Here is a 15,640-nt window from a genome sequence, read left to right as displayed (position 1 = left end):
CAAAGGCAGGCAGGGAGGGCGGGACCAGATGCTAGGACCTCACTACTTCTGTGCAAGAACAGTCAAGGCTCCAACGACAACAGCAGTGTTACAGTCCTGCTTTGGGTGACTGTTCCCAGCAGAGCTCTGGGTTGCTGCACGCTTCCTGTTTTACACCAGGGCATGTATCGTAAGTTACCAGGCAAGACTCCAGTGGAAAAAACAATCTACGCAGATAGCTTACAGCGACCACGTCCATTGTTTGAGAAGTGAGCCACACATTACCATTGTAGGAACATGGCCACAGCTTTGGAAAACACAGCAGCATAAAACAATTCAAAGGTAGACACAGTGTTTTAATTTGTTCACCTTAAAAAAAAAAAAGAAAGAAATGCTTGAACAACAATAAGGCACTTAAGACAAGAATTCCTTCTCCAGTTGGTAGATGGACGGCCGGCTCCTTCCACCCTTTATCCGGCACAAAGGCACCGTGTAGTCCCGGCTCTGGCCCTCCATGTCAGCGTCCAGCAAGGAAGGCACATGGAGTATATTTCTGTCCGTGGTACCGAGGGAACAGTGAGGGGTCAGCCCTGCGCCCCGCAGGCCAGGGTGGGCCTGTGCCGGCCGAGGCTCTGTTCTCCCTGCAGGGGCCTGGGGGGCATCCGATGGGCCTCTCAGGGGTGGGGCGCGGGGCAGAGACACGGCGGTGACAGTTCTTTGTCTTCCAGGTGGAGCCTCCCTCGGTGGGTTGCTGTGAGGACAGGGGGGCGGGAGAGGCAGCCCCCACGCCTTCTCAGGAGCCAGCGCAGGGACTCCCGTGGGGCCAGCTGGTTGAGAAAGAGCAGACAGCATGCGATCAGAAAGACAGCGACGTCTCAAACAATGTGTATCAAGAAAAGCAACGAGGATGGCAGTTCAATGATGTAATCTCTTGAAAGGGGGTTTCCATAAAAAACCCTGAACACAAACCTTTCGAAACTGTTAAGACATAAGGCTTGTTTGATTTCTTATGAAAAAGTGCCACAGGACTGGAGTGAGGGCTTCCAACTATAGAAACCACACCTGTAAACGGAGCCACAATGCCATCAAGGTGCTTAGGCCATCAATCAATTGAACTGTTTTATACACAGGGTAGGTTCCAAAATGGACTGGACTGGAATAAAGTGAAGACTGAAAAATGCTGGTTAGCTCAGGCCAGGTGGCTCGGCCAGCTGGGGTGTTGTGCCCTACCCCAAAAGGCTGTGGGCTCGATCGCCAGTCAGGGCACATGCCTAGGTTGCGGGTTCAATCCCCAGTTGGTGCACATATACGAGGCGACCGATCGATGTTTCTCTTTCACATTGATGTCTCTCTCTCTTTCTCTCTCTCATCAATAAACATATCCTTGGGTGATGATTTATTTATTTATTTATTTGGGTGAGGGTTTAAAAAAATGATGGTTAATATGATTAAATTTCACTTTCAGATTATGATTTGAAAAAACTCACGAAAATAGGAAAGCATTCGGGTTTTTACATGTTACCTGCTCTTTCTGTTTTGAAAAACTGACTTATTACCACTGTAGCAAATAATTATTGGCTTATGAAATTAAGAAAAAAGAATGATTTCCTATTGCCCATGAACCACAGAAACCATATGTAATGTACTTTTGAAGCCTATATAATCTTATTAACCAATGTCACCCCAATAAATTTAATAAAAAAAAAGAACAGTTGCCTATGGGGTTACTGTGCTAGAATTTCTCCCCATACAATGATAAGTTACTAAGACTTTATTGTGTTACAAAAGACCAATAAACCAATTTATTTAAAGGCAATGAACAATAATCTGGAAAAAAAAAAAAAAAAAACCAGATCTAGGTGTAGTACTTCATGAGATGAAGGAGAAGAGAGAATGAAAGCACTTTCCGCCTTAACATACTTTATACCCAACCCTAGAATAACACGTCACAAAGTCAAATTTAAGTTCCGTGCGCTTTGTCTCACATAATACTCAGGGCAGATCTCCGAGGTGGTTATAATTAACCTCACAGACAGCTCCTATCAACACCTACTGTGCCATTCGCTTTTGACAGAAAACCTGCTACACCCCATCTGAGCAGCGCGCCACGCGCCCCAGGACACAGGGGCCCCGGCCGGGGAGGCGGCCAGGGTTGGCTCTGGCTCTCCCACTCACTGCGGGGCGGTGAGTCGGGTAACCTGTCTTCTCACCAGGAGGGGCACAGGGGTGAGGAGACAGTTATTCTCATGCCTGCTTTCTGTTTTACTGTGCTTTATGTATTTAAGTTACGGAAGTTTAATTATACTTTTCCCAGAATCTAAATGATAGCTACACAAAAGAGTAGGGTAAAATCTGAAGGTCTGTGTGAATGGTGAAAACGAATTTGTCAATGTAATCACTCATCAGACACCCAGGAAAGGGGTGACGTTCCCTGGGTCCAGTGGCGTCTGCACCTTCACCAACAGCGTGCCCTACCTGGGGCCAGAGAGGCACTGCCGTCAGACAGGGTCCGCCGGTGACGCGCTGCTCTTTCCTTGGAAGAAGCGCAGGGAGGCGCGTGCCCACGGGTCTGCTCAGAGGCCAGCGGACAGGGGTGTCTCCACACACCGCGATCGGCCTCCCATCTCAGCGGGGAGGGTGCCTCGGGACAGCCTCTTCCAGAGGCGGGGCAGGGCGCCCCAGCGGGCGCATCGAGGTCCCGAGTGCCGCGTGCGCTGCCCTCGAGCGAGTCCGCGCCCTCCGCCCGCAGCAAGCACCTTGTGGAGGGGGAAGGCCTCGATGGCAGGCCCAGGGCGCCGGGCGAGGGCAGCGAGGCCGGGCTGCGGGGCCCCTCGCTGGCGGCCGGCGGCCGGGGGCGATCGGCTGCGCGGGGCCTGGGCGCCCGCGGCAGGAGCCCCTCGCGTTTCCTCCGTTCTTCCCTGGGCCCCGGCTCCTCCGCCGCCTGCGGGCGCGGCAGCTCTCTCAGATCCAGGCCCAGAGCCACCGAGGCCAGCAGCACGGTGCAGCCGTACAGGGCGGACTCCGTTCTCCTTCTCGGGGACCTGCTCAGACTGCCGCTGGGGGTCACCGGGGGAGTGCCGGCGGCAAGGCTGCCCAAGGCGGCCTCCTCCCAGCTCTCAGCTTCCAGAGGGTTCTCTCTCTGGCCCTCTCTGCCCAGAGGCGGCTCCACGTAGGCTGGGCCGGGCAGTCTGGTCTGCTTCGGTTTTCTGTGCTCTGATCCATCCGCAGGGGGTTTTGGTTCTTCACAAGCACCTAAGTAAAGGTACAGACACACACATGGGGGTAGCGTGTTACAGTGCAACTCCTCTAAACTCTGTGTATGCTAAAGCTAAAATCTGATAAATATTCTAAATCAAAACGCGTCTGGAGACTTCTTGGTGTAGCAGATGATTCACCCAGCTCGGCCTGTGGGGAAGGGACCCTGGGTCCCCGGGGCCAGCAGAGCCCCTGTGTTCCCTGGCCTTCAGGAAGGGGTCCCTCGCTGGCATGGGAAATAAAACTGCTGGAGGAACAGAGGTATCCAGGGCCAGAACGTGCACCCGTACCCACAGGCCCTGTGATTTACCAGACAAACGTGCCTTTTTCCTCACGTCAACCCACACACGGGGGGCCCTGTCACCTACGGCTCGTCGGCACGGGAAGAAGTGTCCCCCATCAGAGCGCGGTCCTCAAAGCGTGTTCCCCGGCCGTCCCACCCGCCTCACCCGAAACCTTGTAGAAACGCCAATGCCCAGCCCACCCCGGACACAGAATGAGAAACTCCAGGGCGGGGGCCCAGCAGCCTGTGTGTCGGAAGGTTTTGCTCAAGTTTGGGAGCCACTGCAAGAGAGGAAGACATTCCACAGGGGCTGAGCCCCGAAGGCTAACATACTCTACAAACTAGAGAGGAAGAGATCATTCCTGTCACTGAAGTGCGTGACAATAGGCGGCGGGAACTGCTCGCTCCTTATTCTGGTGTGTGCGTCGATCCACAACAGTCCTCCAGTTACATTTCCACAAGGACCTCCTACGACACCTGAACCGCGGTCTGTCACCGAGACAAGCCGCATGCCAGCTTTTCCCCCGACAAGCTCCTGTTCTTCCCACGGGTGTCTCTTCTTCAGGGAGCCCCCTTCTTTCTCGGCCCGCCCCCTTTCCTCTCTGGGAGGCCGACGACCCCAGCTCCCTGCCCCCACAACACTTTCCATGAAAGTACCACCTAACACTCATCCAGCCTGACACGTGCCCCGTGGGACCTCTGATTCCTCTGAGGCTTGCCAGCAGCACCCAATTCCTTCCTTTTATTTGCTGTCAGGTCACGGTCATGTGGGCATGCCCGTGGGTGGCAAGCTTCTGACCACGGTGACATTATCTCCTGAGGGGTCTTCCCTGAGCAGAGCCTTCATTAAGGAGGTACACAATGCACTTTGGCGAACTGAATGCACAGTACATGTAACCAATCACAGATTATCCATCTACTGTGTAAACAGAAGCGGGGAGGTTGCTATGGTCAAATGAAGTCAACAGATTTCCAAGTACTTGGAGCGTTTCCTAACGTGTGCTCCCACGCACCTTTACTCAGCAGCACAACACGCACTTGCCCCCTCAAGTGGCCATGACCTTCCACTGATCCATCATGACCTTTCCCTGCCCTCACAACCGGCGACAAGCACTGGTATCCCCCAAACCAAGTAAATATAATCAACGTCCATATAAGATCAAACAGTCCATCCAGGATGATTTAGGCATTCCCCAGGGAGACACTGTGTGCTTGCCAAGTTCCAGGCATTGGGAGGCGAGTGGTGAACAAAAGAGAAAAAAATCCTTGTCTCCAAGGTGTTGACTTTCTAGTTTGTGGGTGACAGAGAACACATGCATCACAGGTGTCAGTGAAGACAAGAATTTCAGATAAGAGCCACGAATAAACAGCAATGGGTATGAAGTTAGAGGGATGGGGCGGGACGCGACTTCAGCGAAGGCCGTCAGAAGAGGCTTCCAGGAAGCCAGGAAAGGCTTGAGCTGAGACACAAATGTGTAGAAGGACCGGGCCGCACAGATGGGCAGTGGGAGGGGACCTTCAGGCATGACAGCCAAGTGTAAACCTGCTGCTCATCAACCTGCAAGTGAACTGCAGAGTTAACTTGGTGGAGGCTGAACTGAATCGGCCAAGTATGTTCTTTGATTCCTCCGTCCTCGGGAGGAGCCATTCACAGCGTCAACATAGTCTCAGCAGGAAAACGTGGGATTATTTCTTTGATAAACCCCTCTACCTGGTCAGTCACAAATAATGAGCGATATACTAGAGAAGTAACCGTTTTAATACTATCATATATCAGTATCTTTATTAGTCCTCCAACTACATGCGACAATAAACCTCTTGCCTTTATAAGGAAGCGTCAGGACACAATAATAAATCAGAGACCATTTACCTGGGGATGACACAGCACCTGTCTCAGGTATAACTCAACTGTATTTAAGGAGGTATTTACACGGAAAACACATCCTCATGAAAATACAGAAGAAAACTGAGCATGCGTCATGAGTGGTAAGGTGCTTGTGAAATGAAGCACAGCACCAAAAACAAAGTGAAAAGTGCATACCGTTTTGTTAAACCTCTTTAATTTAAATAACCAAGAATAAAGACCATTTTTTTCTTTGATGATAACAATTCTTAAAGTTTTTCAACAACTTCTACTCCTGTTCAAACTTTTGATATCCAAATATTGAAAAGGAATGCTAAATATTAAAAATAATTATGACTCATTTAAATTAGAGATTCCACTGTATTACCCTCCAAGTAATAGTTTTTCATAGTTAAACTGCTGAACGTAATTTCACGTCAAGAGGTGGCCATTACCCAGAAGACCCTCACTTAACCTAGCAGAATTTCAGGGTGTCTACATTTTCATTTTTACTATGTCTTTTAATAAATTAATTTGGTTCTGCATAATTAATTATGATGCCAAGTTCCCAATAAACAATGTGGAGCCAAATTGCCTTCCCCTTTGAAGACTTTCAGGATAGGAGATAACTTTGAGCTCAAGGTATAAGGAATGCTATTTGCTACCCTTGGCCTTGTCACTTGAACAACTATCTGAGGCTATCAGAGCAAAGCATCTAGAATCCAGAACACGCAGAAGTTAAGTCCGACTCAAACAAATTCTATTTTCTGAAGCACATACCTGGCTGGTCCACAAAGAGTGACGTCAATGGCATGGTTTTCTGATTTTTTATTAAGAGAGTTGACCACGGACTGTTGCCATCTGAGAGAGGTCTTATTCTACAAGAGAAAGACGTTTATTTCCATATAATAGGACCATATAACAAATTAGGTACTAATAAAGCAAAATAAAACCTTAAAATGAGAGAGAAAATATATCAGGGATTTTTTGAAACTACTTAACTAAATAATAATTTAGTAGGATAAACTCATCCTAGAAATTAAAATCACATTCATGTATCTCTGTTTTATTCTAATTTCTTCTTCAAAGTTGTCTGTCTGATGCAATAGTTAAAAAGGCCCTGCCATTTGTCACAGTGCACCTGGAACTGCCAGGTGTCACGCACGCACCTTTCTTTGCAGTCAGTTCTTTCCTTCATTTGAATTGAATTTGGTCCCCAGGTACAACCTTTTTTCCTGAAATTCCTTTTTACGTCTTCAAATTCTTCTTGTCGACAGACCGTGTTCCGTCCCCAAGTTTTATTGCTTTCATCTGAAGTCACTAAATAGAGAAAAGCACTCATTAATCAATTAAAACATTTTAAAGTCAATTGCATCAAATCAGTTGTAAAACTACATTACTCAAAATATGTAAACATTTAACATTGCAACCAAAAAGAAAACAGAAGAGCCAATCAAAGGAAGGAGGAGGAAGATGAAACTGAGTGATTGTTGCTGACTCATTGTGTGGTTCGGATAAACTCCTGTCTAATTATCTCCCAGTTTAAAGCTTTTGCTGCTCTACTCAGCCACTCTCCTGGAAATAAAAATTGCTGACCCAGGCCTCTCTGATTCCAGCGTATACATATGCGTACCACTCCACAGTTGCCGAGTTAGGTCACGTTTCGTAACGGCGCTGTGTCTCTTTGGAATCACGACAGGATCCACTTGATGGAGTTGTTTTGAGAATTAAAGGGACTAACGCAGGGGAACAGCTTAGAATGGTGCCCAGCCCATAGCAAGTGTTTGGAGGATGCTCCCCGCTGCTGCCATCGCTCGGAGCTCGGGCACGGCGCCTCTCCTAACCCACCTCCGACCCGCCATCACTGCAGAGAGTCGGCAGAGCCCTCTGGGCTGTCGTTCGTCATGCGGACTGACGGGGGGTGGCGGGGGACTGGGTGGAAGGGGGGAGCGCTGCTCAAAATCCCCGTGTATCGATCAACTCGATGGAAAAAGAGCTCCAAGATTACTGTCCATTTCATTATGATACTGTTACTGGGAAACACGCCCAGGGTGCGCAACGGAGCAGGTTCCTGGATTAAGAGGAGGCTGTGCGGCCGCCTGTTCCACTGTTTGACTCTATTCAACACCAGGGAAGAGGCGTGTGTGCCCACAACCATAATGCGTACCCTGAAACCTGAAATTCTCAGAGGATTAGCGTCCTTCCGCGCACTTACAACTGATTTAGGAATCACTGTGGAAAATGGCTACTGTTACTATACACTTAGAAACACAATCCTGTAACAAACCAGATGTTCTAAAAACACAGTTTAAAACATTATGACATTTATACTCTATGGCCATAAAAAATGAGGTGCAGATAAAAAGACTATAATGTTTAGCCCTGGTTGGCGTGGCTCAGGAGGGTGAGTGCCGGCCTGTGAACTGAAAGGTCGACAGTTCGAGTCCCAGTCAGAGCACATGCCTGGGTCGTAAGCCGTGTTCCCGGCTGGGGGTGTGTGAGAGGCCGCTGAGTCATGTTTCTCTGCCTTTCTGTCCTTCTCCCTTCCCCTCTCTCTAAAAATAAATACATAAGTAATCTTAAAAAATAATATATAATGTTTGCATAAAACATATATATATAACCCATTTGTCATTAAAATTTAAGCATATATATATATATATATATATATATATATATATATATATATGTGTGTGTGTGTGTGTGTGTAGGAAAATCAGATTAAGGAATGTAAGACTAAATTTTGTTTTCCAAACAGTAGGGACACCTATTCAATGCCAAACGCTTAGGTACAGCCAGCTATGAAGGCACGTCGGCTTCCGCGGATCTAGTGACAGAAAGGCACAGGGAAGCCCGGGGTGGGGAGGGCGCTCACACTGTATGGCCCGGAGCCGAGGGATCACCGTGGGGCTGCTGGGCGGGCTGGAGCCGCTGCTGTTCAGGCTCCTCCGTTTGTCCAGGTTGGGAGACGCCTGCACGGTTATTTTGTGCTGGAAATCTGTTCGATGGGAGAAAAAGGAAGAATTGAGATTTCATAGTTTTATTTTTACAGCCACATCTTTAGCGCATAGCAATACAAGCAAAAATGGCCGGACTTAGGTAAGAATGACGTGTATCCTGGGATCTGTTCCTTAGCTTCTCATTTATCTGCCATTTAGGGTTCAAGTCAGTAATGATTCAGCATCTGTGTTAGGTACAATGGAGACACACCCAGACATGCACTCAGAGAAATGGAAGATTATTAAGTGCTTGTCGATCATAAAACTTTCCGGGAAGAGCCGCCTTCATCTAGGCTGACACTGTTAAAAACAAAATGGCAAAAGAAGGCTCTGGATGTAAATGATTACATCCTGGCCTGTGATTAACACACTACAGACCCCAAACCAGCAGGAAGCCTCCCCAGTCTGCCTCCTGAGCCAGCCATTCCAGGCAGCAGCACTCAGGGTTGCCGTGGCGACTAGTAGGCTACACTGCAACGCAGGATGCACTGCCCGCAAAGACACTCCGTACCCTGTCGCATTGCGACGCGACTGCCCCACCCTTCCTCACACCCCCATAAAAATACTCCGGTCTCACTGCTTCTTTGGGTTTCCATTTCCTTATGTAGGCTTTTGTGTCCCATAAAATTTACATTAAGTAGATTTCTCTCTCTTTAAAAAATTTTTCTGCTTTTCCCTGTTGATGTCTTTGTTAGTTTAATTTTCAGGCCCCGCCAGGGACCCTCAAAGGGCCAAGAAGAACTTTTCCCTCCCCTACAGCTGAAAGCATTTTGTGGTCCAGGCATTGTAGGAATGGTGGTCTCATCACCTGACTGTAAGAGGGGTAAAGACAGAGATGCAAAGAACTATGGGAACATATGAGAGGCAGAGGAATACTACCAAAGGGAAGAGGCGACCGTCTGAGAAAACTTAGTAAACTGTCAGGAAAAAAAACAAACAAAAAAAAAAAAACAACCCTGAAAACTCAGACACAGGTGAAAGAAATCACTGGGAGTTCTTTCAGTGCCTTAACCTTTGATTGATTTTCTATTGACTGGGATTATTTTTACAACTCAGCTGGGGCAGAGGTTAACTTAAGAGATCTTGTCTGGTGATGATGCAAATAATTTCTGTCTGGCAAATAAAGACAATCCCAAAGGTTATGGTTTATTGCCTTATTGGGCATTAACCAGGTTTGTATTTAACTTAACAATCTCATCCTAAGCGTCCTTTATTAAGTGGCCCATAAATACCTAGTACCTCTAACGCTATGAGAACCAACTTCAACAGGTTCCCTCGTAATCAGTGAGTTGAATGAAAGCTTTGGCACGTGTTCATTTCATATTGGCAGGAGAACTGTAGTTTACCTTTTTGAAAAGTATACTTTAAGGAACCACCTGGTATTTGAAATAAGGAACTAGAATCTGGTAGGCAAGACAGCTATCCAGCTATCCCTAGAAACCTGAAAAGTTTTCTTGATTTATCTTCTCCCTGGCCCTCCCTATCAAATCAAACACAATGTATCTTGTACATTCTGTGGCATATGTTCTTCTTTCTCATAGTTATAGTTGAGAAATTCATATTCTAGATTCAGGAGTTGGCAAACTTGGGTTTAAACCCCGGTTTACCACTTACTAGCTATATGAATTTTGGGAAAGCACACAAACCTCTTTGTCCAGTATGTTCACTTAGAAAAGTGGGGGAAAAAATCACTATTCCTACTTCATAGGACAGCTATGAAAAATTAAATACAAAGAAATATAGGAAATACTTATTTTGCTGTGTATAAGGCACATTATTATACTCATCATTACACTCATGGTATATAATCATTATACCCATGTATCCTTATTTTTCCCTTAAAAACTTTGGCAAAAAGTGCACATTATACAGAGCAAAATGCGGCACTTAGCTCAGGGCTTAGGACCGAATAAACGCTCACCACATGTCTGATTCTTCTTGTTCTTCCGGGGACAACCAGCCTGCAGCCTGCACATGGCCCAGGGGGGCTACGCATGCAGCCCAACACAAAATCGTAAATTTACGTAAAACCTCATTTCTGTTCATCATGTTTTGTTAGTGTTCGTGTATTTAATGTGTGGCCCAAGACAGCTGTTCTTCTTCCAGTGGGGCCCAGAGACCCCAAAAGGTTGGGCGCCCCTGGTACCATCATTTACGTCTTTAGAAGGCCTTCCAAGATCTTTGGCCAGGTCACATCCCTCTGCTAATCATGGACATATGCCTTTTCCCTCACAGTAGTTAATAATTATAGCAGGAGAATAAGTATTTGTTTAATTATTAGCTTAAGGCTCACCCCGGCCCCAACACAACGCCGGCTCCGCTCGAGCAGAGGCCGCCCGGTCTCCAGCGCGGCGGCGGCTGCCCGTCCACGCTGGCGCGGCGCCTCCCACGTAAAGGGCGCAGTCGAGCTTCGCTCAACAGATATCTCCTCTGTTTCAGACTTTAAGTCCCATGAGGGCAGAGATCACGTTTATCTTACTGTACTCCCTAGTGCTTGGTTCACGGGTGTTTGCTGGATGAGAAAACTGTGCGAGGTTTGTAATACGTTCAAACTGGTGCTCGCAGGTAATTGCTAAGGATTATGCGGCAGCGTGGAGGGGGGGCTGGGAGACAAAGCAAGAGGAAATGCAGTACCAGATGTGGGGCTCCTCTCTACCAAGCGGGAAACCACGAAAGGCGTGAGCAGGCGGAGCAGCGTAAGCGGGAACGAGAGAGCACAAGTCCGCGGGACGCGACGACAGACGGCACGGGGCGGGGGGACGAACACCCGCACCCACAGGTGTGACGCACTGCGTCTTGGACTGCAGTGCTTTGTGAAACGTCGGCTAGCCCCACGATTTGTCATAACACAATGGAAGCAAGTCCTCGGTGATTTTTTGTTTTTTCCTTAATAGGAGGAGCCTCCCGCCCAGAGGAGAAGGCAGGTGTGTTCTCACCAGGCTCAGGCCTGGAATGCGGGACTGGGCCACAGCGTTTAAGGGGCGGGTCACGGGGAACTAATGATGGGAGAGGGGACACTAAGCCCCCTCCCACCGAGCCTCCCAAGTGAATCAATGACTATAATGGCGATGACACAGTCACAACACAGGCGGAAGAGAGCTGATGCAGCTAAGAGCTGGAGGAGAGGCCTCCCAGCGGGTGCCGCTCTGAATTTTTCTATCATCCACACCTGAAAGGAGAGGCCTCCTCATAAATAGACTAGACTGTTCTACACTACGTCTGACATAGACACAGTGCAGTCGGTGTCCTCCGACTTGAAAGCCCACATCAGAAGAGAACCTGGAAAAGGCGCTCTGTCTTCCCCCCAGAGAGGGCCCATAGACGAGCCTCACCTCATCCAACCAAATAAATACGCGATGCGGGACTGTGAGCACCCACGACGACCCATACCGGCAGTTAGCTGGTCACTTGGGGATTTCTGAAATAACCTACAAAAACCCCACACCAGGCTGCAAGGCTGCCAGTCTTTTGTAATAAGTATTTTTATAGCACAACTTATACATAATTTATGTAAAACCAAACTGGTGTTATTATCACTTAAATCAAATCTCCATGCCATTAACAAACATCTTAGAACACGAGAATCCATAAAACACTCCAACATACAAAACGCACAGAGAAATAGAGAGGCACATGGACACAGCCTTGCAGATCATTAATACATACTTTATAAAGGGCAGCCAGCCTCACTCTGCTCCCACTCCTCCCTGTTAGTAGGGAAAAAAAAAATCACAAAATCCGGACGGCATGTGGTTTTTCCTTAAATCCAGTATAAAACATACTGTAAAATTAATTAATTTCATAAATATGTGTTTGCTTTCTTTTAATGCTGTTTAGCTTCTCCTCACACAGATAAATCCCTTTAGGTTATCACCACCATGATTTAAAAATATTCTTTAAAGCTTCCCTAGATTTCCTGGTTCGTTTTTAACCCTGCAGATTTTAAACCCTCAGAGGGAAGCAATTAAAGGGCTTGACAGAGTGTGGGGACGGTGCAGACGGCACCCTCCGCGTCCTGAATGAGCGCGGTTACGAGGGGACACTGCAGATCGATCCTGCGGAAAAAATAAACCTGAGGTGAAACAGCGGTCGTGGTCCTGGGTGTCACAGGCCTTGCGGCGCTGGCTCAGCGCAGTCAGTAGCAAGGACTTCTCCTGATTTCAAAGGTGCCAATCGACTAGGCTATGTAAGACGGTCCTCGGAGAGGCGAACACTCAGCCTGAGATGCACCGTGATGCGTGCCCGGTGCTGTTTCACACGGGGAAACTCACCAGTTCATCACGCGATGGCCACGAACTGGAGGAAGCAACGGAAGGTACTTAACGTTTGAGAATCTCATTCCCGGTCTCTCCCCAGTTCTGATGACACCAAGCGCCTGATGACGGGGTGACAAGGCAAGAGCCTTGGGAGACACGAAGGCAAAGTCCTACCTGAGGGTAAACTGATCCGATGTCCATCTTTGAGCTTTAAGCGACTTCTCTTGAACTTTCCCTTCCTCTTCTTGACCTTGGGCTTCTCCTGGTTCAGCTGGAATATGAGGATGTTGAGCTCGCGCTCCAGCACGTCGATCTCGCGCTCTGCCAGCTGCTGCTCCCGCCGCTTCAGCAGCTCCTCCTGCGACTTCTGCTGCAGGGCCGCTCGGCTCAGCTCCTCCTCGCGGGACCGCAGCTCCTGGGACGAGAGGGACACTGGCATCACCGCCCAGCAGGCCGCACGGGGCAGCGCTGGCTGCTGGCCACAGCCCCGGCAGCCAGGCCTAAGGCCTGTTGGCACGGCACCAGCCTAGACCAAACCAAAGCCTGAGCGCAGCGGCCCCTTCTCGCGCTTTTAGTTTTATGGTCCTAAAAGGCATCGCTACTTTTTAACTCGATTTTAACATTTCTTTCTCTTGCCTGTAAAATCACCTGGCACATAAAATGTATATTAACACGTAGCAACAAAGTGCAGATAGATGTGTGTGATCCAGTTTAAAATAAACCCAAAGTTAAAGCTTGGCTAATTAAAGGATGATTATTCTAGTTACAAAAGACTGCAGTTCAGGTTTCTTTACCTCAAGACTTCTTAGAGTATTTAAGAATCTCTCTTAGAGATTAAAACATCTTGGTAGAGAGATTGTGGGAAAGAACAAAGCTAATGTGTTAGGAGTCAGTTGAAGGCCCATCAGACATGAAAATGAGACATCTCTAAAATAAGCCAATGAAAACTATCTCCAGTTACAAAGAGCTATTCAGGACGCCATGGATGGGTGGCAAGTCCCACTTTATCCGATGTCATGAACAAGCTAACATAAGTCCCTTTGTCATGGTACTTTCTGATTAAAGTCTGACATCCTCCTGGTTTTGTTTTGGAATTATTGAACTTCTGAGAAACAGAAAGTCTAGGGACTGAGGGATGTATGCGCTTGTATTCCTATTTAAAGAGTTTACTCAATAGTGAAACTGAGAACGCGACAAAGTTTTTGAATCACATCCCCTTCTTATTTCATTTCTGCAAAGCGTTCCGTCCTTTCCCGGAGACAAACGTGGCCGTCGGTGCCGCAGGACGCTCTCTTCGGTTCCGGAGCCTCGCAGGAACCGAGGCGCCCGCAGGCTCGTGCCGGCCCTGCTCCACACACACTTCGTCTAGGAATCGCCAAACAACGAAGGCCCTCTTGGAGGCTCCGCTGGGAAGGCGGAGCCTGGGCTGTGAGCTGTGAGTGCTGTGCAAACACATCACCCTTTACACAATCACAACTACCCTGCAAAAAACCACACGCACACACACACAAACAAAAAACCGGCGCGTGAAAAAACTTGTAAGATGTGGCTCAGGGAAGAAACCACAGCTGAACCCGGGACAAAACGCCACTTGAGTCCACTAAGCCCTTGACCTTTGCCAGGGGGACTCAAAGAATAACTGGAGGCTGTGGGTACAGTTTCATGAGGGAAATAAACAGAAGTCTATCCTTCCACAAACAAGGACAAGACTATCAAGAAGAGGCAGAGGATTCCCTGGCCGCGTGGCTCCCTTGGTGGGAGCGTTGTCTCATACACAAAGAGGGTGCGGGTTCAACCCAGTCAGGGCACATACCCTAGGCTGCTGGCTTCCCAGTCGGGGCACATAAGAGAGGCAGCCGTTCAATGTTTCTCCCTCCCTCCCTCCACCCCTTCCTCTCTCTCAAAATCAGTAAACGTATCCTTGAGTGAGATGAGAATTAAAAAAAAAGAGAGAGAAAAGGAGGAGCTCTAAAAACAAAACAAAAAATTATTTATTCAGATCAAATGAATTCTGAACTTACAGGAATTCTACCAAAGTGGACTGTAACTCATCTTTGAAACAGTCTTTAAATGTATTTTCCTAAACAAACTTCATAACCAAAATTACTGGAGCAATGATTTCCTTAAGACCGATTGATATTCAAACCACGCCTGCTGATGTGCAGCAGCGGATTCTTATTTACAGAGCAGGTCGGCATTTCTTCATAAAATTGTGCCAGACGCAAACTATCTCGCGCCGCTTGAAAAGAAAATATTACATGTTTTTTGAAAAAGTACGGAATGCATTATTTACGGAATGGGTGGCTTTCTCCAACCAGTTTATCCAAACTGGAGATTTTACCACAGTGTACTTGGGGACAGAGGATAATTTCCAGTCACTTCCAATTTCTAATTCATTACTGTATGCCCTTTTGTTAAGCTATTACTTTTCAGTGGTGCTGATATCAATCCAATTAGCTATTGTGAAATGAAATGGCATGAGGAAGAGATAAGGACGGCACATTCAATCAGGGGTTTTGTTTGTTCCTGTTACAGTAATTGAATGAGAAACCATTTTTAATTCCAGGTCCCGAGCTAAAATGTGAATCTCCCGCTACGACTTGATGAATAAAAGCAAAAAAAAAAAAATCACTTGCCTAAGATTCATAAGAGAGAAAAAAAAGTAAGGTCAGAGAGGAAACAGACCAAGGATTCTTCTTTCTGAATGAATTTAAAAACAGTCACAAGTAAAAGGAAAAAAAAAACCCATATGGGTTATTAGAACCCCTTTGAATTCTTTGAAATTATGAAGCACACACAAAATTCTTTCGGTTGCCAAGATTACTAAGTAGTAATATTTGTTTAATTGCTTGGCACAGCCCATTCTAATGGCAAATCCAGACTCCGGGTGGGGATGGTAATCATTAACAGTGACATGCCTCCCTATAGTGGTTCAAAGACACTCTGCTCGCCCAGCGCACAAAGGCAGACACTCAGAGATAAGCAGCCAGGAATTCAGGGAGGAACCAGTATCTGTGGAGGCTGC

The 15,640-nt window shown here is 47.4% G+C and overlaps 1 protein-coding gene across 2 annotated transcripts in view; it reads right to left on the bottom strand.

The window, feature by feature from the left end:
• Window positions 1–351: 351 nt before the first annotated feature.
• MAP3K21 (mitogen-activated protein kinase kinase kinase 21) overlaps window positions 352–15,640 on the bottom strand; it is a 45,287-nt gene continuing 29,998 nt past the window's right edge. The window contains exons 5-11 of one of the 2 annotated variants that reach the window (XM_054576755.1): window positions 12,790–13,030; window positions 8,236–8,358; window positions 6,530–6,680; window positions 6,141–6,238; window positions 2,443–3,231; window positions 1,965–1,970; window positions 352–806 (exon numbers count right to left, since the gene is read on the bottom strand). In XM_054576755.1, coding sequence (XP_054432730.1) covers window positions 394–806; window positions 1,965–1,970; window positions 2,443–3,231; window positions 6,141–6,238; window positions 6,530–6,680; window positions 8,236–8,358; window positions 12,790–13,030 — 1,821 coding nt within the window. In that variant the 3' untranslated portion in view covers window positions 352–393. The remainder of the gene's footprint in view (window positions 807–1,964; window positions 1,971–2,442; window positions 3,232–6,140; window positions 6,239–6,529; window positions 6,681–8,235; window positions 8,359–12,789; window positions 13,031–15,640) is intronic. The other variant, XM_054576754.1, reaches the window with a different exon arrangement.

This window comes from Pteronotus mesoamericanus, unplaced genomic scaffold, assembly GCF_021234165.1.
Source record: "Pteronotus mesoamericanus isolate MK-2021 breed Mesoamerican mustached bat unplaced genomic scaffold, CSHL_Meso_final contig_347, whole genome shotgun sequence".
Lineage (NCBI taxonomy): Eukaryota > Metazoa > Chordata > Mammalia > Chiroptera > Mormoopidae > Pteronotus > Pteronotus mesoamericanus.
Note: the sequence above shows the minus strand (reverse complement) of the source record. Positions and strands in the feature narration are given on the sequence as shown.